The sequence below is a fragment of the Callospermophilus lateralis genome, chromosome 13, assembly GCF_048772815.1.
Source record: "Callospermophilus lateralis isolate mCalLat2 chromosome 13, mCalLat2.hap1, whole genome shotgun sequence".
NCBI lineage: Eukaryota > Metazoa > Chordata > Mammalia > Rodentia > Sciuridae > Callospermophilus > Callospermophilus lateralis.
Genome location: NC_135317.1, coordinates 16,264,919 through 16,289,541, shown reverse-complemented (window position 1 = coordinate 16,289,541; position 24,623 = coordinate 16,264,919). Strand labels below are relative to the sequence as shown.

Sequence of the window (24,623 nt, the reverse complement as noted above, 5' to 3'; positions counted from 1 at the left end):
ATACTAACACAAACAAATAATAATCACATTGAGGCTTTGGCTCACTCAATGTTTTGTCTGCACCTTACATTATTACTCATTCTCTTTGCCATTGAAGTTTGAAATACTACAATACCCTCCAGAGTTCCGCTTTTCAATAGGATGAGCATAGTTTCCAACACTACTTAACAAAAAAGAAACAGGGAGAGAGAGACAGAAAAAAGATGTATTTACCAAAGCAAAGCTGGTTTGAATAGAAACTTTGATCAAGTTTTACTAACCTACTCAGACAAAAGAAACATTAAACCAAAGATGTGAACTTTAGTGACTGTCCCGGAGCACACCTACACTGACTGTAGAACACCATTTCCCTTCAAGTGAGAACATTTAGAATTTATTTAAAGCTATGTTAAAGCAATCAAGCACAGCTCAGTTTCAAGAGTTTCCTTTCAGGGTCCAGTGAACAAAATTTATTCTATACCACAAAAAACTCCATTCATGAGATATAAAAATGTAAAGGACAACTTGACAATCAGGAGCCATCAAGTCAGCAATGTTCAACTAATCATTAGAGGCAATGATCACCCTGAGCACAGAATTGACTTAAAACAGCCTTCATCTTCCCATTTTCTTGGCTTGAAAGGCCCTGAATCCAGAAGGCAAGCTCGATAGATCCTTCCTGTCCTGGCACCGCCTAATAAGAGCAGAACCACCACCTAAGTCAACAGATGACCATGAACAGCACAAGTTGTGATGAGGTAACACAGGTTCCCCGAGACCTCCTGAATCAGGGAGTGAGAGATTAGGGAGAGTCTCATCACAGAGGGGTCATGACTTGGACATGACAGGTACTCTAGAGTCTGTGATTTTCAGTTTTCAAAAGTGGTCATGCACACTAATTAACTAATTATTAACTGTGACCCAGATCAACTCTGTATAAACTGCTACACTCTAATTACCTAACACAGCTCCCAAATCCCTGCCCAGTGTCCCTGGCATTCCCCCAGGCACCTTGGGCCTATCCTACACCTCCATGGCTGGGTTTCACTGGGTAAACTCTCAAATAATTACTGTGAACTGTTGAGGACATTTTCCATTACAACACATTGTCCTTAGGGGAGAAAAAAATGCTGTTGATTTTAACTTCAGGAATTTTTGTTTCTCCCAAACAAGAAAACTAGTTTACTGATATTAATGAACTGCTAAATTTATAAAATTTCAAGTTGGCTCCTAGAAAGCTTGAAAATCAAATATGCTAACATCCCATAGCCAACTGATAAGATTCTACAGCAAAGGGTTTGTTGTTAACGTCATTGCTGAAGGTTAGATTTCATGAGTCTTAAGTATTTTATTATGCTTTTTCATATATATTATATGCAGTACTTCACTAAACTAGACACAGGTAGAGATACATATGTATGTATGGACATTACACATTATTTTCTATGAAACACTTTCATTGAACATTCTTATTCTAAAAAGCACAGAATTTATTTCCCAGAGATCAGATAAAAATGGAAATTTGCATGCCTTTGTCAATATTTATGTATTTAGAAAACCTGTGAAATTGCCCTGAAAAATAGTAAGGACTGAGGCACATTAGCATGTAAGACAAATTTTAAAAGTGGACTTGATCCCAAGAATGTAGGGAAAAGCTCTTTATTCTAAGACAAGGCTGAGACAGAGCAGGTGAGTTTGAATGACTGAAGATCATACAATACCCAGGTGAAACTCCAGGTCTCCTGTACTATGTATAGTTCTTTGCTCAATGTACTGCATAAGTTGCTGTATGGCATTCCCTGACTTGTTTTTGGAAGGGAAAGTGAAATTAATTTAATGTATCAATAATAGCAAATACTTATAGAGCTTGTTATGTGATAGGCAATGCGTGCCTTATACATATTAACTAAATTAATCCTCCTTACAGCCCTAAAAAATACTATGATCAGCCCCAATCATAGGGGAGTTGAGGCTTAAACTCACACATCTAAGTGGTAGGGCTAGGATTCAACATAGACCTTTCACTTAGGTGTATGTGTTCTCATGACTCTGCTGCTCCATTGATGGTACATGACTTGGCCAAGTGAAAGCTTCAACTGGGATTATTTTAAACACAATAGCATATGAATTCAAATTATTGTGCCTAATGAAAATGCACAATTCCATATTTAAACGTTTTCTATATTGCTTGACATTTATTTAGGTCCATATACTCAAATGCCTCTTTCTGGGAATTTCCTTGTACCGGGGTCAGTGCTCTTCTTCCACCTAACCCCTCTCTCTTGGCCACTTGCCTTGCTTCTGAGCCCAGATGGCTGGTACCACATAGTATCCGCTGGCTGTTATCATGACCATAACCGAGGAGACCCACTGCTGATGGATAAGGGGACTGAGCACTAACAGGCTAGACCCAAGATGGCTCTGGCTGGCCAGGGGTCACCTGGCAGAGCCAGATAATATCAGTAGGAAGACTGAAGAAATGAATTCCTGTGACCAACCAGAGAGGGCAGATGCTCCTCCTCCCTCACCAGGAGGCACTGTCCCATGATGCAGTGGGCTCTCTGGGCAAGCCACACCACTCAGCAGCCAGCTGTACCACAGCATAGCCACTTATGTTAGCCCTACCCACTTCCTGTATTTTTTTTTTCCTCCTCACTTTTATTTCCCTGGGATTGTAACACTCAAAATCTCAATTAAGTGTTAGCACATTAGCTTTTGGTCTTTGTTTTCTAGGAAATCTGGGCTAAGATGTGTGACTACTGTTTTAAATATCAACTTCATACACAAAAATGAAGTCCGCAGATTGCATCATTATAGCCCCCACTATTCCTCTCCCCTCTATGGTTCAACAGTAGCACATTAGTGTGTGTTTTGCATACATAGAGCTTTTGCAATAGGAACTAAGGAATTGGAAATTTTCTTGACAAAAGGGAAACTTAGTTCAATATTTTATATTCATAGCTATATATTCAATTTTTAGACATGTAAGGTTCTCTTTGTTAAATTCAAAGTTCAAATTTTGTGGCTATTAGGTAGCAATACATCTTACAACCAATTCACTCTTTCAGAATCATAATAAAATAAAATTCTTCAAAATTGGATCTTTGGAGTAGACAAAAGTTTTGCTTTGTTTACCACTAGGGCAATGCTGTATATTATCAACTCTTCAGACATTTTGGCCCTAAATTGATTCTCCCATTCTTCAGGTGCTTACTTTGAAGCAGGAGTTGGGTAGTGGTCTGAGCACTTCTGCAAGTGTGAAACCATGTGAATTACAATGGGGGCTCATCCAAGAGAGAATGTGCTAGACCCAAGTTTTTATTACAAAATGTCAACTCTGCCACAGGCATATTTAGAATTTAAGACACAAGAAATTATTTTTAATCTGAACTACTGAATAATAGGATCCTGGGGACTCATGAGAAAATATACTTGTGAGCTAGAAATTGGGCATTTGCCCAAGAAGAAGCAACTTGCCTAATATTTCAAAAAGATGGTATAGAAGAAAAGTTAATGATCAATTTTCCCACTCACCTAAGCTCCCCTGTCAGTAACTTAGGTCTTACAGTGAATAATAAATCCACATTATGGTGCCTCTACATTCCACAGAGATACTTTCACTGGTTTTCATTTTAGGTTATATCTTTGGATTTTTGGTAAGGGCAAGAAAAAAAGGAAATCTCTGAGAATTCATGGTTTTAAAAGGTGGTCCCCTAGAGTATAGCTCTTTGATGACCTTGCTAAGGAAAAAAAAAAAAAAAAAACTCATTGTACTCAGAAAAGTAAACAAATTTGACTTAAACCATCATTATTTATTTGTTTTGTTATTATTTGCTTTGATTCATTAAAAACTCAAAAGCTAAGTAAAGCCCACTACTGCAATCATTAACTCTGCAGGTAAATGGTAAAATGTGCCTTCCCTTTTCATAAGATTTAACTGTCCTTATATGGTTCTCACTTGGAAATAGCCACAAGTCTATCACATAATTAAATATGCAATAGAGTTGTAAAATAAATAGCTTTAAAAAATCATATTTACATTCTACAGGAAACAGGGAACTAGATTATCAAGATGAATCAGAAAGGCTTAAATAGGATCATGTCAACATAACACACAGGGAAGAAGGAAAGAGCTGAAAATACCTGCTGCCCCAAGCCCCTAATTAGGAATCCTGTACTCCTAATGGAAAAGTTCCTACCAATACCACACTTCTCAAAGTGTCTACTTCTTTCCTCTTCTCAACATCTTAGTTGAATACAGATAAAGAATAAAAGTAGAAACTACAGTAAATAGGAATATTTCATCAGTTACATAGATAAATTCATTTACTGCAAACTTTATGTTCTTTCCATATTTAATATAATTTGTTATAAGAATTATTGTAACTAACAATTTCAGATTCCTTACAACTTACATGAAAAATCCTACAATGAGATTCTATACAAATTATGTCAAACAACCAGATAGCTCATTATAAACTGCCTGTAGAATACTAAATGCACAAAGAAAATACGAGTCCCTGGGCTGGGGCTGGAGCTCAGCAACAGAGTGATTGCCTCACAGGTACAGGCCCTGGGTTCAATCACAGCACTACCAGAAATAAAGGACTAATCCAATTGTCTGGTTGCATTTTTGGTGGTTTTCTGGTATCACATACTCAAACTCTGAGAAGAGTATTCTTCACAGATGACTGACTCTGCTTCCCCCCATGCAACCTTTGTATTACTTGCTCACAAAGCATGCATTTTGCCAAGAATAGAACATTTTTTATCTTAGTCATAGATAAGAAGTTGCTGTCCAAGGCATAGGGAGCTCAGTGCAACAACTTGTTACTAGTGAAAATCCCCAAATTCTGTCTAAATTCAAAGGCAGTCCCTTCTCTATGGTCAGGCTCCACACCTGGCCCAATAACTGTCTTTAGCCTGGCCGGACACTTTGAAGACCAGACTCCACAGCTGGCCATTCCCAGGCTTCTCTCCTGAATAAGAGGCTTTTCAAAGGTACTAAATTTGACCATACTCACCAAGTTGGACCTGCTTTTAGATCTCCCTAAGACTGTAATCTTCCTTCAAAACAAAAATTTGCTCATCTTGTCCTGACCTATCCTTCCTCATTCAGCAACTATCAGCACACTCTTAGGGCGGCATAAAGCTTGTGCTAACTAGAAAACCAAACCCTCGGTTGATGTCATCCCTCAACAATTCACAGGAATTCTACCTAATTCACGATAAAAAATAAAAATCTCTCAAGTCAATATTGAACCCAATATCATCTATTGCTTAAGCTCATAATATGCTAGAAAGTGTTATATCCATAATGTCATAAACCATCACATCCATCAAATTGGAGCTGTATCTGACAGTATCCTCAGGTACTCAGATTTTAAAATTTACAATTGGGATGTAACAACAATATAGTCCTCCAAATTTAACAGTGAATCAAAAAACATTACAATGTGTTCCTTCTAGATTCTTTGTAAGAGTCTGAATTCATTTTTTGAAATCATTTTGAGTACTATCTATTTAGATGTTTATGATCAAATTTCCTATTAAATAGCCTCATGAAAAGAAAATTTAATAGGATCCATACTTAAGTAAAAAACATCTTTGTAATTTAGATGACAATGTTTTCTTGTTGCAAATTTTCCAGATCAAATATTTAAAATATTAAGAGAGAAATAATAAAAAGGCTCTCCTCTTTCACTGAAATACCAAATTCAATATTGAAATCTCAGCGTGTAATCTCCAGGTACTAACACATAATGAAAAGCAGACTTCTCTCTAATCTCACCAGCCAGCCGTACCATTTATCAGGACCATTATCAAGTAGTGAGACTAGTATAAAAACACCAGGAGGGATGAGGCCAAAGGCTGCACTAAAATGTTTCCCACCAACAGCTTAACTACTAACGGGCTCAACTTCTCTATTCAGCACAGTCTGCGCTCAGAGTTAGCAAAGTTCAAATTCCCAAGCAGTGAAATTGCAAGAAGAATAAACCAAGGAAGGGGAAGAGACCAATTGCACTGGTGTTACAACCTTGTAGAAAGATTTTCAAGATGTTTTCTAACAAAAGATTCCAAGATGTTGGGTCTAACAAAGGTAAATGTCACAAGAAACTGAAACTCAGACCCAGACAAATACACACATATACATGGTTTTACCTTGCTGCGTTGGGATCCTGTGACCTTAAGGAAGGATGAGGACAAGAAGCAAAATAGCAATAAACAATTGCTCTGAAGACAACCGATAGGCCATAAATGGTGTGCACTTCAGGAAAACAATGTTATTTGCTGTTCATGGCTCATTCTAATTTACCTGGCTCCTAATAATAAAGATGTATTTGAGACTAGAACATACGTACATTAGAAAAGATTACAGTTATCATTCATGAAATTTAATTTCATGGATTTCTCTCAGCCAGCAATAGTTCTGGGTAATTTTCAAATTGCTGTGCTTTTATGCTTTTGTACGTTGACTTCAATGCTGCAGAGACACACGTACAAATGGGTCCCAGAAGAGGGACTGACTGCTCACTCCCTAGTTCTATCTTTGGTGTCCATGATAATTCAAGACTCATTGCTGGCCACTGATACACTTCGAGACTTCTAGCTCAAAGTCCAGACATGTCAATTAATAGGAAAGAAAAAGATCTATTCTCTATTTCCTTCTACTTGATTTATTTTTGAAAATTATTTTTTAAAAAATCAATAAATAAGAAGAGTGGTGATTAGCAAAAACTAGCTGTTCTCATAAAAAGCAAAGTATACTATAAGCAAAGGGGAAAATAATATTCACTGTTCTTCTGGATAACTAATAGTAAGCAGCATCTCAAATTATATGAGATATCTAAAAGCTGAGCATGTTTGATAAAAAATAACTAAATAGAACCTAGTGCTACGAATATATGCACTCCTACCTCATGCAAGCAAACTGACATGTGCCACCGTCTCCATATGTACACGGAATGAGTGGCCCAAGCGGGCAGAAATCAAGGGGCCAAATCTTTAAGACTTCAGTTTGGGGAAAAAAATAGCAAAACACAGATATGATTAAAATCTTGATGTCATGTTGCTCTTCAATAAAGATTTTCCTCATACATCTTGGAAATTCCAGACCACAAATCCCTGAGATGAGAACAATCTGAAGCAGTCTCATCTCAGAGGATGCTCAGGAACACTCATTCTGAACATATGGGCTTTATTTTATTATTCAACTACTCTATGTTCTTTGGTCTTAACTTCAGCAAAGGTTAGGACTCAGGTTTGTCCATCCAGCTCTGACATGCAGTTCCTTGACACAATAAGCTGCAATAAGCCATGAAGCAAGAAACATAAAGGTCAGTTATAAGCTATGAAACAATGCTTCAAAACAGAAAAGGCAATTCTAGAAAGATCTAGCTTACTTCGAAACTCTTCACTTCTTCTTCACCATCATCGTCTTCCTCATCATGACAACTCTAATTTGGGAGGGGGAGGAGTAAAGAATATGATAAGGCAGCAAGTACAAAGGAATCATTTAACACAGAACACCAAGTGATTTGAATGAATTTATCAACAATTCTTAAATATATATATATATATATATATATATCAGATACTAAGAAATCATGATCAATAAATTTATAACCTGAAAGAAAATTATATTCTATTATGCTTTTACAAAATTAAAATATAAAAGTATCCTTTTTATATATGACAGATAATTATGAGGACCCTAACATACTACACATACTACTTATTGATGCATTTGCCTTGTTCAAGCCAAACTGAAAACATTAAAGAATCTTTTCCATTTTTATGTTTTCATTACAATGAACTAATGCAAGTATATGCAACAGTCATTACTTAAAACTAATAGAAAGCAGTATCCATTAACTAAAATGACTCTTGAAGCTGGGCATGGTGGTGCATACATGTAATCCCAGGGGCACAAGAGGCTGAGGCAGGAGGAACACAGGTTTGAAACAGCTTCAGCAACTTATAAAGGCTATAAGGAACCTAGTGAGATCCTATCTCAAAATAAAAGGGCTGGGGATGTGGCTCAGTGGTTAAGTGCCCCTGGGTTCAATCCCCAGGACCTTAAAAAAAAAAGTCTCTTGCAATCCTTTTTTAATGTTCACTTTTACTGTATATTGCCTAAAGGAAGAAAGTGAAGTTCTATTACTGATTTATTATTTACACATAAAAATGATAAAACTGACTATTCCATTATTTTTCCTGGAAATGATGAAGGATAAGTACTAAGTCATTCATGAGCTATTAACTAATTCCCCCAGCTGGAACTTTTGCTTGCTGAGGAGGCAGAGGTAAGGCAACTGGGAACATGGGCTCAGGAGGCAGAGAAACAAGATGGAAACGAGAGAAAGAATAGCTGGCTTCTTAAAAGAATCTTATATGCTAATATATGTAAACATTTTTGCAACTTGGGAAAAATAGTCAATAATAGTGACACAATAGTGTCAACAATAGTGAACTTTTCATAACTCTCATCTTGGTTTGGAACTTTGAATATAATGCTGACCCAAAGGAAGCTGTCATAACTAACACCCATGGTCAGAGGAAACCTGCAGCCACTGAAGTTGCTGTCCCAACCATTCGAGCTGTTTTGTGCTTCTGGAAAGTATTCTGTGCATCAGTGAAGTGCATGGGGGAAAATATCAAAATCTAAATCAAAAAACTTCTTAGACTTCAAAGACTCACAGCATTCTGGGCATGGAGATAAAGTGAGACAAGACAGGAGGGAGGGTATGAGATGTAATCCTTCCGCCCACTCAGTAGATTCTAAAAGGGGTGTCACACTCTTTGATTCAATTAACAAAAATGTAAGAAGCATCACCCTTTCCACTTAGAACAACAGGCATGTGAACACAGTTTGTAAAGGAAGAAACAAAGGGAAGTACCCAGACTTGTGATGGTTTCACTATATGGGTGAAATGCTAAACTCCTGATTGGCACAAAGGTAGGCTAGGACCACAACACACACACACATACATGCAAGCAAACAAAAGCAACTCTAAAAGATCTCCAGCAACTTTTCAATGTACTGGACAGAAACAGGATTTGTAGGCATGAGAGAATGTTCTTCAATAACAAATTATGTCTACATAATACATCTGATAATGCTCAGAAAATGAAGAGTTATATTAGTCCTAAAGCACAGGATTGGTTTCCTGGATCAGATCTCTAACTTCTGAGCAAGCAAGGGTGATAACATATGCCAGGAAGGAAAAGGTACATAATGGGGCAGAAGCATGGAATAGGCAATTTTAGAGGGAAAAAAAAAGAAAAAAAGCAGAATGCTTTGGACTGACTGTTGAAGTATATAAAATAAAGTTCAATATCAACGATGAGAGTATTAAAGCAGCACATGTAGTGCTTTGATTTGTTGGTATCTGCTGGAAATTTCATCCTATAGGAGGAGAATATTAAATAGATTCTTTGACTGCCTTTCTGACCCTAAAGTTCCTCAGAATATGGAGTAAGCAAAACCAGAAACTTCCATATGGATTTAAATCTGACGAACCAAGAGCTAATGGGTGAGGTGGATAAATCTCTTTTTAAAAAAGTGAAATGACATTTTATCATTTTAACCAACAAAAAAATGATCATTGGGTGTAACTTAACATGTATCTTAGACATTTCAAAAACATAGTAAGAGAAGAAAAAGGGAAAGGAAGGGTTTCCTTAGCCAGAAACTCAAGGGTGGAAACAGTACTGAGTGTTCAGTTTGTGGCAATATCATTCCAGGTACTTCCATGTGGGTACCTTAAGTGGGTAAAATCACCTTTGGAATTAAGCAGCTGCAGACAGAGCAGCAGGGTGGCAGATGGTAAAGAGACATTCTGAGGACTCTAGCAACAACGGCCACAGTGAGGACACCCTGGCTGTCAGCAGAAAACAGAGAGGGAAAAGATGGTATCAAGGAGCTAACAGGAAGCTCTGGAATCCTCCCTGTGTGACTGTTAAAACAGGAGGCTACGTGAAGGAAACAGAGTTCATTACAATAAGCAAAACAAATAGAAGATTAACCTACAGTTTATATCCAAGTGCATCTTCAAAAACATAATTTTTGAAGTCACTGGGAAAGCAAGGAGGAGGAGGAGCAGCAAGTGCATGAGTCACAGCAGATGCTACAGTAACAGAGACGGCATGTGGGACAATTCCTCAGTTCAGAATCAGCCACCAAAGAAGTGTTAGGTTGGTACCCAGTACAGTACCCAGCCAAGGAAAATGAAAATAAGACCCCAGTGGAGTACCGTTTTATATACTGTCTACTAACAACTTAGGTAAACAGAGAATCACACTTATCAAATTTATGTTTGACATAAATAAATAAAAAGAGCACTGGATGAGAGAACTGAACTTTCCAAAGATGCCAGCATTGGACCATGGCCTGACTCTAGAAAAATGATGATATTTACTTAATTTTAAAAAATCTAACTAGATAAGGATATAAGATAAAACTGAACAGAAATTCACAAATGACTTGGATTTTAGGTTGACAGGTAAGCTCAAAAGGAGGCAAAAATGTGCTCTTTCTGCCAACATTTTAATGCATTCCTACAACTAATGGTAAATGTACAGGTTCCTAAGCCCAATAAGCAAGGATGCGGACCCATATGCCCTACAGGTGAGTGTATAACAAAAACCGCAACTACCTCTGGGTACACAGATTGGTAAAAACTGGAGCACATGCAGAGTAGAAGAAACTGAGTGACAGAGCTTGGCATTCCTGGGTCCATCAGACAATAAAAGGGATAAGATTATTTAAGTGTGAAGAGACGACTCTTGGGAGAAAGGCAGATCAAGGGAGCCCTCATTAAATATTTGATTGAATATCAAAAGAGATTCAATAGAGCTTTAGGATATGACTAAATTAAAAGAGAAGCCAGAGAGACACGTTTTAGTCACAAAGAAGTCTAACAATCAAAAATCGCCTGCCAGAAAACCAGGAGCTTATACCTCTTCTACCCACCTGCTCATGCTCCTCAGTTCTGAGGCCACAAATGCTGCTCAATCAGTGGGCACAAAATCCCTCTAGCACAGTGTCCTCAAAAGCAACAGTAAAAAAATCATTAGAGTTCAACTAACTACCTGCCTTCTACAAGTTCGCATGGGGTTCTGAGAACTACTAGGGAGGTCATACAGCCAGAGAGTGATTCTGCTGCAAATGCATGAACCACCTCCTGAGCCAGGCTTTCTACACTGCCTGGGACACCTACGCTGATTTCTAGTCAATAAATGTGCCAACTGCCACAAGGTCTCTTTAGACTCTTCTGTCTCTCAAACCTTCTATCCAGATTCCCTGCACCTAACCCCTTGGTTTCAGCTGAGGACTGTGAGAAAGAGCAGATGACACTTTAGCCTAGCATCTTCCCCTTCTTCTTTTTGTTATAAAGCAATAAGTGATATTCCTCTTTTATCTTTTAACCCATGTTTTTTAACCAAGGGTGCTGCTAAAACTGCATATCCACAGGTAGAAGATTGAAACTAGACCACTAACTCTCATCTTATCCTATATAAAAAACAACTCCAAATGGGTCCAAATCCCCAATGTAAGACCAGAAACTACAGGAAGAAAACACAGGGGAGACTCCTCAAGATACGGGCACAGACAATGATTTCCTGAATAGGACTCCAATAGCTCAGGAAACAAAAGAGAACTGACAAATTGATTTACATCAAATTAAAAAGGTCTGCATAGTAGAGGAAGAGTTGACAGAGTAAAGAAACAACTTTCAGCACAGGAGAAGATGTCTGCCAGCTATTCACCCAAGAGAGGGTTAACTTGAAGAATATTCAAGGAACTAACATGATCTTAACAAAGCCCAAGTAATCCAATCAAAATTTGCACAAATGATCTGAAAAGACACTTCTCAAAAGAAGCAGTACAAATGGCCAAGAAATATATGAAAAATGCTCAGTATCTTCAGCCCTCAGGGAACTGAAAATCAAAACTACATTGAGATCCCATTTCACACTAGTCAGAATGGCCATTATCAATAAAATAACAAATGATGTTGAGAACAAGAGAAATAGAAACCCTTCCACTGTGAATGTAAATTAGTACAATCACTAAGGAAAACAGTGTGGAGTTTCCTCAAAACACTAAAAATAAAAACACCCTATGATCCAGCTATATACTACTCTTGGGCATATATCCAAAGGAAATGAAATAGATTTCTAATAGCTAAGATATGAAATCAGCCTAGGTGTCACCAACAGATGAATGGATAAAGAAAACATGGTATATATACCAATAAGTACCATTCAACCATATAGATGAATAAAATCAAGCTATTTGGGAAAAAAAAAACACATAGATGGAATTGGAGGTCACCATGTTAACTAAGCCAAACCCAGAATGACTACTTGCACACGTTTTTGCCCATATAGGGACACTTAAAAAAATAGATGACCCTAAAGTAGAAGAGGGAGCACTAGAAAAGAAAACTAGAGGGTGAGGGGTTGGGGAGTGTGTAGAAGAGATGGTGGACATGATCTAAACAGGATATATGCTTGCATGGAAATGTTGTAGTGAAGCCTATCAGGCTGTACAATAAATGTGCATTCATTATCATAATAAAAAATACAAAATCCCAAATAGGAACGCTAAAAAAAGAAAGCAGTAGTTACTCGCCAAGGAAGTTAAGAGCAAAGACACATGGAACAATTAGGAATCTGAGAGTAAGACGTATCTTATGTTTCCAAGATTAACAATGTTTTGTTTTAATCCAGAAGATCAGATTTCAATATTTTTTCAAATTAAAATGACTTTATTAAAATGTTAAAACATTAAAATTTGGAAGGCCTCTTACCTTTGCCATAATATCTGCATAAGCCATATATAAAAAATCTTCCTCCAGTTTGCTATGAAAAACAAGAAAAAAAAAACCATCAATTTTAAAGAGAAGGCTATGTCATTTGTGGATGTACCATCATTGTATAAAATAGTGTGTTTCTTGTTTTCTAACAAGTATGATGTTTTATAATTGAATGAACATAAAATTTAGGCAATTGTAATCATTCAAAAATATCTTAAAGTCATAGACCAAAGATTTTAGAGCTCCTGAAAAGCTGTCCCCTGAACTTCAGAAGAGGCCTCACACCTCAGAAAACAAACGGTCTATTGATTTACACAGAAATGTAATAACTGCAATTTTCTCCAAACTACAAAATTTGAAATGAACAAATTTAAACAATATAGGAGCTTCTGATGGCAAAAGTGATATTTGACATTTGATAGAAAGACTCTCTAAATTATAAAGTATAGTTAAAAAATTAGAGTCATATGAAGATTCATAAAAATTAAGAAAGGACCAAATACACTTCTCATCTTTCTTAAGAAGCATGGAACCATTAATACCTGAATAAAAGGTTTCCATCAAAAAATACCTAGAAGTTGCAAAGCTACCTCAGCAGTTTCAAATTTCAGCTATGAAAAAAATTCACTCATGAGAAATACCTCATTACCTGCCATGGCCAGATAGACAGCTGCTCTATGCTTAGGGATGAGATGGTTTTGTTAGTTGGGAAATAATAAGAGAGAAACAGAGAAAGGATGGATCACATTAGATAAGAGAGAAATGTATACTGTTATGACATGCAAAGAGGTCACATGAACTCTTAGGACTTCTGAGAAGACACATATGGATGTGGTTGATAATTAAATTATCTCCCAGGTTCTGCAGAGCACAGGTGAGACGTGGGGCAAAGCTGGCTTTCTTTCACAGGGCAGGAAAACAGGCAAAAATTCTATAATCTCTGCAATGCCCCCTCTACAGCAGCAATCTTTGCAGTGCCCCTGTAATGAGCAGACACTAAGACACACACATTATGGGCCTCAGAGTGCCTTTGTTATTAACTCCACAGAGGTTTGCCATTCACTGCCTTGGTGAATTCATATGACTACAAACGCAGAATGTAAGAAAAGTGGGCAAAATCCTTCAAATAAACTGTGGAGATATTTCCAAATTGAGATTACAACTCACCCACCTTAGAGGCTTCCAAAGACCCACTGTGCAATGAAGACACAGTTTACCTGGAAGTCTTGGGTCGCTATTAGCCTCCATATTTTTGGCATTAGAATTTTCTTTGGTATCTGTTGTTTTATTTATAAATTCTGTTTGTGATAAACAGAAAATCCATTTCATAAGAAGAATCAGAATCAACTAAACCAGTTAATTATAAAATTGTTAAGAAAAACCAGAATTCATACATATTAAAACATGAAATTGAATGCATGTTGGTCCAGGGGTGTATGCCAGACTTTAAAAAAACTCTCTCTGATGAAACTGAAACATGTGACAATGACACACAATACTCAGACATGGATTCCTTTATTTGATCCTCCCTGTCTCCTGTGAACCCCAGCCATACCATTTCTCTGTTAAAGCTGTGCGACTGAACAGAAGGATCAACTGATGCAGAGGATCAACTCTCTTAGCGACATCATCTTCTTCTGGAGGTTCAGCCCCAGGTTTCTATAAGAAAGTCAAATTTATCAAATTTCACATTGAGAAGAAATGTTAATCCAACTTCAGAGCAATGGGAGGGATAGGACCAAATAATAAAAGAGAAGCCCCTCGTTTCCTATTGCAGATGTTTGGGTACACATGTATATGTTGCACTATACAGCTATAAGTGCATGTATGTGTATAAATATGTGCACATATGTATATGTGTTATATATAATATATAATGCATAAATGTGACATAATGTGTTCATATCAATCTCATTGACAATGTAAAATTATGCAGCTTAAAACAGAGATATTTGATCCCTTTTCATATTTAATTATTCCAATATTTTTGAAGTATTGAACCCAGTGCATACTAGGCAAATACTCTACATGAAGCTACACCCATACCCTCAGAGATATTTAATAATCATCCTGACTTTTTATTGAATGAATTTTATGTCTCCACTAACTCACAAATTTGAACTGATTGTATTTTTACAGAAATGGGTTCTTTCCTGGACTTAAGGGTTAATGTTATATGTACCAGGCAAATTTCTATAAGATATCTAAACATTTACATTTTCTTTGAGCCTAAAGTCAAACAAAATTGATTTAAAAATTCCTAGAGGCAATAAGGGCCAGGTTTTAATAACTAAATTAGTTTATCCATTGTATTCCCAGATAATTTGTGACCTAAAAAACAATTGGGAATCATGAAGCCTCTGACTAGCCCGCAAACTTTGATGGGACTGTATTTATTATTTTCCCTTCATCAGATTTTGAAAAGATCCTCAACTTATACAAGATGATGACCTGCAGTGCTCTGGGCAACACCAGCCTCTGGGCAGTGTCAGTGGAGATTCTGCTGGCTATCACTGCACTTCCCATGGCTCCCCTTCTGGGCCACTCTAGCATCTTCTGCCCCATGGATCTTAAGAGACTGGCTACATTTTGTTAGTTTTGAATGTATTTTTGGTGGCTAACTTCTTTACAGATCAGCCTTTTATAGTGTATCCTGGTTCTGAGTTTTAGTGGCTCTGGGGAAGTGTTTAAAAGAATAAGTGAACCAGGTTTGGTTAGTAATAAACTTGCATCAGTCATCTTAAATTCTGAATAACTGATATTGATGAGATCTCTTGGAAATAAGAGTGACTTTTCCCATAAATGCTTAATGCAGTAACAATTGAGATTTAAAAGTTTCCTAAGATCAATGTAGTGCAATGATGTTTTTTCTTCAATAATCTATGAGGACACTATTCCACCACGCTCCAACCCTCTTTCATTTTATAACCCTATTAAAAACATACTGCTAAATCTTCAATCAGCTTATCTTCAAAGTAATGTTCTTCTGTTTCAATCCAAGACTTTTCATATCCCTGAAGAAAGAGATTGACAGCCCGATGCCTAAAAAAGATAAGCACAATTTCAAACAAAGGTGTTTTTTAAAAATAAAATTAAAAAAAGAATTTAGCTGTGCTTTATTACTGGATTATCTGTGCACTGAAAATATAAAGTAAAAAATAAACTTTCTATTCTTGATCCTTCTCTTGAGAAGTAATACTTTGAAGCAAATTAGAGCAAGATTTCTCAGATCACATATTGATTTGGATTTAAATCCTCGCTCCAGCATTTCTAAGCTCTGTAACATTGATCAAATTACTCAACTTTCATTTTTTCTTATTTTGAAAACTACGATAACTTCATCTATATTTCAGTTTTTAAGACTTATAATGAAATAAAGAATGTGAAGCACAAGATATGCATTAAATGGTAGCTATCATTACATAAAGTTCCTCTTAATAAATGATGTAACAAATGTAAATAGATGAATTAATCTGTGTTCAAGTTAATATTAAATGTTAATATCACATGTATGAGGCCTTGTGGAGTAGTAAATGTCAATTAACACTTTTGTTATATAAATGTGTAAATATCAATTAACACTTACATTATAGATCATAGTTCTCCAAAAAATATCCAACAAAGAAAAATTACACAGAATAACAATAAATCTAAATTTGGCTGTTATATGTATTTTGAAAATTCTGACCTTGGCAGATTATACAAAGGAGCCATCCTGAAACAGGCCACCACTGCCCTTTTCCTCTGCTTGGAGAGTAGTTTATGCCACACGGCCTTTTTAGATCTCTGAGGATGCTCCACCTGAGGGAGAATGACACAAAACATGCAAACTTACACCCCAGGCTCCCCCCAAATACAACACTGAAGAGCTACACCTTTTCAGACCAATTCCAAAAGTACCTTAAAATTATTTGCAGCAAGAGTCAACATTCTAAAAGTTACCCAAAGCTAAATTTGAGATAGTTTCAAACAATACATAATATCCCAGTGAAAATATTACATTTTCCAAGTAGTATGTACTTCAGAAGCTTTGTCATCTCTAATGTCAAAGAAGCATAAAGATACTTTACATAAAATCATTTGCACATAATTCTCAAAATTTTCTTAGGTTCTTAAATATATTTTCTGCCTACACAAAATAATTTTACCCTTTCTTTTTTCTATATCTATTGGAACCAATTTTACCATAAGAGCAGCAATCACAAATAGAGCTAATGAAAACTCTAGTGTTCCTTAACATGAGAGATGACAAGGCTCTGAGAACAGTGCCAGGAGGGAGGAAGGGGATGTAACTTTGCAAAAACTGTTAAAGTATATAAGTATTTTGTTAGACAGGAACAAAGGAGAATTCAAAAGTCACAGTAAATGAGGCAAGCAAGCTGTCATTAAACTAATGGTATTCGGAACTTCAAGAGAAAAAAAGAGATTAATTATTAGAAAGAAAAAGAATCCCAGCAAGGGATTCTAAATTCATTAGTAATCTAGGCAATTGAGCACTGTACTTCCCAGACTGTAATATCTCCGGCCAACACTTTTAGATTTCTGGAAGAAATAAAAATGTTATGTTAGCAAAAAAAAGCTGAATTTACTATCCTTTGCAGTAACAGGTCAAAATATGAACATAAAAATGCCTAAAAAATATTAAGAACATCATGACGATAGCAGTTCAAAAATTTAGCAAGGCAACTTGTTTAACTGAAAAGCACCTATTTCTGTGACCCTGTTCCCTCAATAGGATCAATAAAGCTTTTTAACAAAGGCCCACTTCATTTTCTTCTGGATAAGTGGGCTGAGTGAAATACACCGCTGTCGAGAATGTTGTGGGTGAAAACACAATCAAGGGCAGTGTGTTAGATCTGATACACTTCAACTTCCAGTTCACTCTGGCAGCCGAGACTGTACACAGGTGGCTTTTCACAGAATAGGGAGGGATGCAGTCAGGAAACAAGTATGAGACGCCCAGGCATTGACTGGAAAAGGCTCCTGACATCAGGAAGCTCCCCACTGGCAGAACCTGGTATCAGGAGGAAGGACCTTGAGGGTTAGGGTTAGGGTTAGGGTTAGGGTTAGGGCTTTCCTAAAATCAAGGAAAAGGGTCTCTAGGAACTGTGGCCTAGAGGTGCCCTGTGCCCTGTGCCTGTCACTGAGCATCCTGATGTGCTCCTGTGTGAGCTCAGGTAGAGAAAGAAGATCAGGAAATGCACAGGACACAGTCAGCCCTCCTAAGAATGACCAGAGGTACAACACAAAGCACACATCCCAACAGTTAGGACACTATAGGAAAACTAAATCAACAAGTATTTCCTGTGCACCATTCAGTCTAATTTGTTTGGTGCTGGGAGTGAACCCAGGCCTTGTGCTTGCTCAGCACACATTCCTAAGCCACACCCAGAGCCCAGCACACCTACTGCTTCTGCAATGACTTCAGCAAGTTAAAACTGTCTTTGCAAATACTTTGTAACTCAGTTACAAATTAACATTAGAATAGAAGTGTCAAAGGGACACATTCCACTCATGGAAATAAACCAATTTGTAAATTGGCTACTTTTACATGCCTTTGGCTCATTTTATATTCTAGCTCTTCTGACTTGTTGTGTATTTATCTGGTTCTTTGTCTGTGTACTCAGAGATCCTGAGCTCCTGGTGCCCAGAGGACACTCAGTCATGGGACCCTGCTGGGCACCAGCCACCCTGGAGTGTGCACCCACTGAGAGTCCCAGCAGGAGAAGATGTGTAATGAAATGAACCTTAATTTAGAAATGTCTTCATTTATCAAGACTGAATATCCTTGTGTACATATACTCCTTTATTGTAAATATAATGAAATATATCCATATTTTAATGAGCTTCATTTAGTTTACCTAAAATTCACTCAAGTAAATCCAGATTGTGTGGGGAAAAAACAGAAACATTTAAAAATTCATGACAAGTAATACTGCAGGAAATGACCCTCCAGTAACCATTTAATTAACACTTAATGATCTCATTAAATATGTATATCATTTTTAAAATACAAGTCTCTGGCTTCATACACATCACTCAAAACTTCATTACCTCAAGTCCCTTCATTTGCTGATTAATGAGATTTTTTTTTAATACTTCATGAAAACACCAAGGGACTGTTTTGGGAAAACAGCAAGATTCAATGTCTTAGACATGCAAGGGCAAGCCAACAGCTATGTGGCTGAGGGCACCCTAGCTGTGATCATTTCCTGAAGTGGAGTTGGAACAGTAGTAGCTTAGGGGACATGTAAATAAACATGAAGGAAATTAAAAGGACAGCCAATGGGAGATGAGAACTTAGCCATCTTGTATCACCCTGCAGCCCTGGTTCTTTCTCTTCCTGCTCTTTTTTGCTATGGCTATAATACAGTCTTCTTGCTTGCACTGAAAAACTAGCCCCTACTTAGAGCAAAGCCTGTCCAAGGAAGGGGGCATGACCCACAGAGCACTCCTAAGCACATACCCACCCTGCGGAGTTGTTTATCTACAAATAACAGGAGAGATCTGCTGCCCCAAGTGTCCCCGACTCAGTCAGGCTAGATGGGGACCCATAGCAACCCCCTAGCAGCCACCAATCACCATGAGACAGGAAAAATACCTGGGATGCCAGATGACCCTCCCAGTAGTTTATGGTGGTTGATAATGTGCTGGGAAACCATGTAGTTTAGCATGAACACCCCTCTTGGCTTAAACCAATCAGTTCAAATGAATCCCCCTCTTGTACCAACCAATCACCCCTACCCAACTTGTTCCTGCCAGTGAATGTGCTAATCATGTTTTAGAGTTGTTGTTTGATTCCCCACAGTGTGTGATGATTTGCTAAGAGATGCTATGATGTATGTGAAGTCCCTGTCTTCCCCAAAGAGTGTATAAAACTGCTGCAAACCCTGGGCTCAGGGCCTCTCAGTGTCACCAGTTGCTGTGTGTGCGCAGAGGACCCAGCTAGCTCCCAATCAACACTTCTTTGCTGCTTACATTGATCTTGGTCTCTGGTGTTCTTTTGGGGGTCCCTAATTCAAGCATAACAGCACTAAGGTAAACATGGTTCATTATAGCTACATAATTCCCTTTCTTGCAAACTTTTGGCTTTGTTTTGCATTGTTTTTGAATAAATAATTGCCTCCTTTTTTTTAAAAAAAAAAAAGGACAATTAGATGATATTTTGTTATTTAACAGGGCAGGGCTGGAAGTTCAGATAATATAAAATAGATCTCAAAGTAAAATGGTCATTATCACTATGGTATTACTTTTAAGTATGGTTAAAGAAGATACAAAGTTAAAAATATTAGCCAGGCATGGAGACACACATTTGGAATCTCAGTAACTCAGAAGGCAGGAAGATTGCAAGGCTAGCCTCAGCAACTTAGGGAGACCCTGTTTCAAAATAAAATATCAAAAGGGCTGGGAATGTGACTCAAGTGATTAAGCACCTCTTGGTTCAATCCCCATTGCTAAAACACACACACACACACACACACACACACACAAACACAAACACACACACACACAAAACAATTGGGTGGCAAAATTCCTGAGATAACATGGGACACATTATATTTCATGTTTAGCACCAAGTAACCATGTCCATCAGGTCAGGTCATTGAGGCCCAGGGGTGGACAGCTCTACTGCGGTCACCCTGAGCTCCCTCATTCTACTGTTTTTCACTAAATGTACTGAAAACAGAGACTAAAACTTTCATTGCATATAATTTATGTCATCAGAGGATCACTTTTGCAGAGATATAACCTTCTAATTGAGGATGTTTCAACTGTTTGGGGAATTCTTGAGCAAAGGGAATGAATGAGGAACAAAATATACAGCAAACTCTGTAAAGTAGAGACACCTGGAAATTAGAAACACTTTTCTCACATGGGGTATTGCTCTTCTCTAGGTATAATTTGTTCCTGATCCCAGAGGAAATTAACTCAAAAAGTATCTGTGATAAAAGGGAAGACTAACGGAGTAAGAAAAAGCAAAATATTTCAACTATGAAACCCATGGAGGACCAGACCCCAGACACGCTGTTGTAGCAGTAACAAAAGGATGCAAGTATAAAATAGTTTAGATCAGGTTTAATGCCTAAAAATTTTGTTGAAAGGATTTAGAATTAAGATTTAATCTTAATTATCTATACTATTTTAGAAATAACTAAAAGGCAATAAAAAAGGCCTTGACAATCTGAAATACATTATCTATACACTGCCACAAAAATCATAAGCTTGGAAGTTGTGCTTATTAAACACTGGGCATTCCTGAATCATATTCTTTATAATGAGTATGCTGAACATATATAATTTGGGCCCACTGTTAACAAATTAACATACATCCTTTCAAAAAACATTTTTAAGTGGCTAAGGTGGACACAATCAAATCCACAAAAACTCTGACCTGCTCAAGATGAAAAAGCACATTTGCTATATCCAGAACTCTCTCCACTGTCCTCTCTGGATCTGAGGTATCTTCTGCTCTGTTTGGCAAGTCTTTGTAAAGAGCCATTTGCCATCTAATAGCAGGATCTTCTAACTGCAGAGAAAGGAAAAAAGTAAATAAAAATGAAAGGTGACACGCTAAGAGGCAAGGGTCTAGCTACAGTTATTTATTCAACATAGCACAGAGTTAGACACTGCAAGTTGCACCTACACAGGATGAATAAGTTTAAGGGTGTAATACACAGCATGGTAACCACAATTAGTGACATTGCATAGCACTCTGAAAATTGGCTAAGAACAGACTGCAATTGCTCCTACCACTGAGGAAATGGATATGCAAATTGCTTTACTACAGTAATCACTTCACTATGTACATGTATACCAGAACAATGGGTTGTATATCTTAAAAATATACAATTGGAAAAAACCAAAGAAGCACTATGCAGAGAGAAAGACAGGTAAGTCTTTGCACTCATCATCTGGTGGAGAGAACAGGTAAAAGTGAATATTTACCATTGTAATGGATAATGCTAAAAAGATATATGGGACACCATGAGATGCAATCTACTTTGTGGGAGGCTGGGAGGATTCCCTAAACAAATGAAGTTCATTAGGGCTTAGAAAGAGTTATCAATGGACAGAGAACAGGTAGGGCAAACCTGGATCTTTCCCTTCTCCGCACACATTCCAACTGTTGATAGATTTATATAGGCAATGATATAGAATCACATTTATTTGCAAACACAGGAATTTACACCACATACAATTACATACAAATCATTGGAGATCTCTAAAAATCACACACATAATAAGGGAGTCTACACACTTCACTTGTTAATACCATCAAATTTCCTCCATGGAAGTTCTAATTGATGTCTTCATGTATTTAATAAGGTTACTGTAAATCATAAAAACTGACCATCATAAGCATCTTACTGCGGTAAAGCATGTTGCTTCAAAGAAATCAAAGGGAATAACTATGTCATCAGAAGCAGAAAAGGCACCCCCTTTTCTTTATCTTCCACTTCATAATTTCCATTAAAAATGAGAGACTGAGCTGGGTGTGAGGGTGCACACCTGTAATCCCAGCGACACAGGAGGCTGAGGCAGAAGGGTCATGAGTTCAAAGCCAGCTTCAGCAAAAGTGAGGCACTAAGCAACTCAGTGAGACCCTGTCTCTAAATAAAATACAAAAATAGGACTAGGGATGTGACTCAGTGGGTGAGTGCCCCTAAGTGCACTCCCCAGTACCCATTCCCTAAAAAAAAAAATGAGAAAAATGAGAGCCTGAGTATATAAAGCAGAAGCAAATGGACAACATGTAATACTGCAAAACCCCTAGCCTAAGAGGCACAGTTTGAAATGCCAAAAATAACTTTCATTTAGAGACAGAGATAGAGCTTTGTACGTGAGTGACTTTTATACAACCATTTGTCGCCTGATGAAATAAAATGCTTTTCTTGGTAGACTTTTTGATCCACAGACTGTACTTTGGAACTTCTAGATTTGAATCTGCAGCCTTACTTGTATTTAATAGATAAGTATATCAGATAAATTAGAATCTTTATTTTCCCTAACATAAAATTATTCCACTGGCTTCAGGATTATTTGCCTTACAATTTCAAGACAGTGTATTTAAGAAGGAGCTTGATTTTGTAAGTGTGTATATTTCCTTAATATGTATGCCTCACTCCTAGCACAAGTATAGACCAAAATATTAAAATAAACATATACTTATTACCACTTTACTTTCAGGGGTCTTGTTTTGGGAAGTAAAATATTGACTACAAAATTTTAAATTTCTGAGCTCCTCTTTCTTCCTTCTGCCTCAATACACTATATAAATTGTCCAGATTATTGGTACAAATGACCCCCAGGACACAATGGAAGAACTTATCCAGGTCATAACCATCTTTAGCTGGCCATCTTCTAGGATGAGTGCACATCTCTTCTTCAGAGACACTGAATATTTCTGACCTCTAACACAGAAGTGACTGAAGGAGGTCAGATGCTATCAACACATGGCTGGGGATACTGAGGACCACTGCAACCTCTCATAGGTCCACACTTTCCCCAAACACTCATACATGTAAAAACAAACAAAAAACAGTGTCTCTCATTAAAGGGGCAAAAAGCTTGTACTATAAACTCTGCAAATGCATTTCAGATAGAGGCTGAATTTCTTGGAAAGGACACAAGAATAGAAAAAAATTAATAAGAGTTGAACTAATAGTTAGACTTATTAAATGGCATAATAGGTTCTGTAAACAAAAGAATACTTTACTCTTTGGTATGAAGAAATTCCAAATAGTAAGTGCTCAATGGATTACACAACTACATCTAATGATTCTTTTACCTGTCATTAAAAAGTAGGTATTACATCAGTCTCCAAGTTTTCTTTCTGAATTTACATTTCTCACATTAGATAAACTCTTTTATTCTTTTTGCAGCAATTCTTTGTATCTTTTCTAATAACTCCTAAATACAGATAATTGTTTTCTGACTACTAAGTGCAAAATTTCAATTTTTTCTCAATATCTGTTTCCAAATTCCCAAACCCTTAAATTTAGCTATATCCAAACTTTATTTCAACTGTTGTCATAGTTGTTTTCAAAATATGACATTCTGTAACAATCTACTTTACACATATAAAATTTATGGCTTTTAGGATCTTAATATAAAATAATTTGCAAGTCCAATAATGACTAATTAAGATATTTTCACTATCTTGACTGATAAAGTAACATTATAGTTTTAGTCTAAAGAGAAATTAACTAATTTATAGATACTAAGTGTGCATTACAATAAAATTTGGCTTACCTTGCCTTGTAAATGAATATTATTGCGGATTATGTCTCGTACTTCATCCTCTGTGTCTTTCTGTCAAGAAATACATGTTATCTGTTATGGTTTAGATATGAGGTGTCCCTCAAAACCTCATGTGTGAGACAATGCAAGAAAATTCAGAGGCAAAATGATCAGGTTATGAGAGCCTTAATCTAATCAGTGAATTGATTCCCCTGATGAGATTAAATGAGTGGTAACTAAAGGTGGGTAAGTTGTGGCTGGAGGAAATGGGTCACTGGGGGCGTGCCTTTGGGGTATATATTTTGAATCTGGTGAGTGAAGCCTCTCTCTGCTTTCTGATCATCATGTGAGTCACTCCCCTCGGGCCACACTCTTCCTTTCTGATGTTCAGCCCGACTTCAAGCCCCAAGGAATGAAGCTAGCTGTCCATGGACTGAGATCTCTGGAATCATGAGCCCCCAAATAAACTTTCCTCCTCTAAAATTGTTCTTGTCAGGTTTTTTAGGCAAAGGAGTGAAAAAACGAACTGAAACATTACCTAAAATGAGTCTTAAACATGTCAATGGTCTCAAGTCAATA

General features: G+C 37.1%; 1 protein-coding gene across 1 annotated transcript in view; it reads right to left on the bottom strand.

Moving 5' to 3' along the window:
- The window catches only part of Ryr2 (ryanodine receptor 2), a 585,643-nt gene that overhangs the window by 64,362 nt on the left and 496,658 nt on the right, over nt 1-24,623 (bottom strand). The window contains exons 73-81 of the mRNA XM_076832381.1: nt 24,057-24,116; nt 21,196-21,330; nt 17,301-17,345; nt 16,492-16,604; nt 15,749-15,845; nt 14,359-14,462; nt 12,798-12,849; nt 7,383-7,436; nt 6,142-6,165 (exon numbers count right to left, since the gene is read on the bottom strand). Coding sequence (XP_076688496.1) covers nt 6,142-6,165; nt 7,383-7,436; nt 12,798-12,849; nt 14,359-14,462; nt 15,749-15,845; nt 16,492-16,604; nt 17,301-17,345; nt 21,196-21,330; nt 24,057-24,116 — 684 coding nt within the window. The remainder of the gene's footprint in view (nt 1-6,141; nt 6,166-7,382; nt 7,437-12,797; nt 12,850-14,358; nt 14,463-15,748; nt 15,846-16,491; nt 16,605-17,300; nt 17,346-21,195; nt 21,331-24,056; nt 24,117-24,623) is intronic.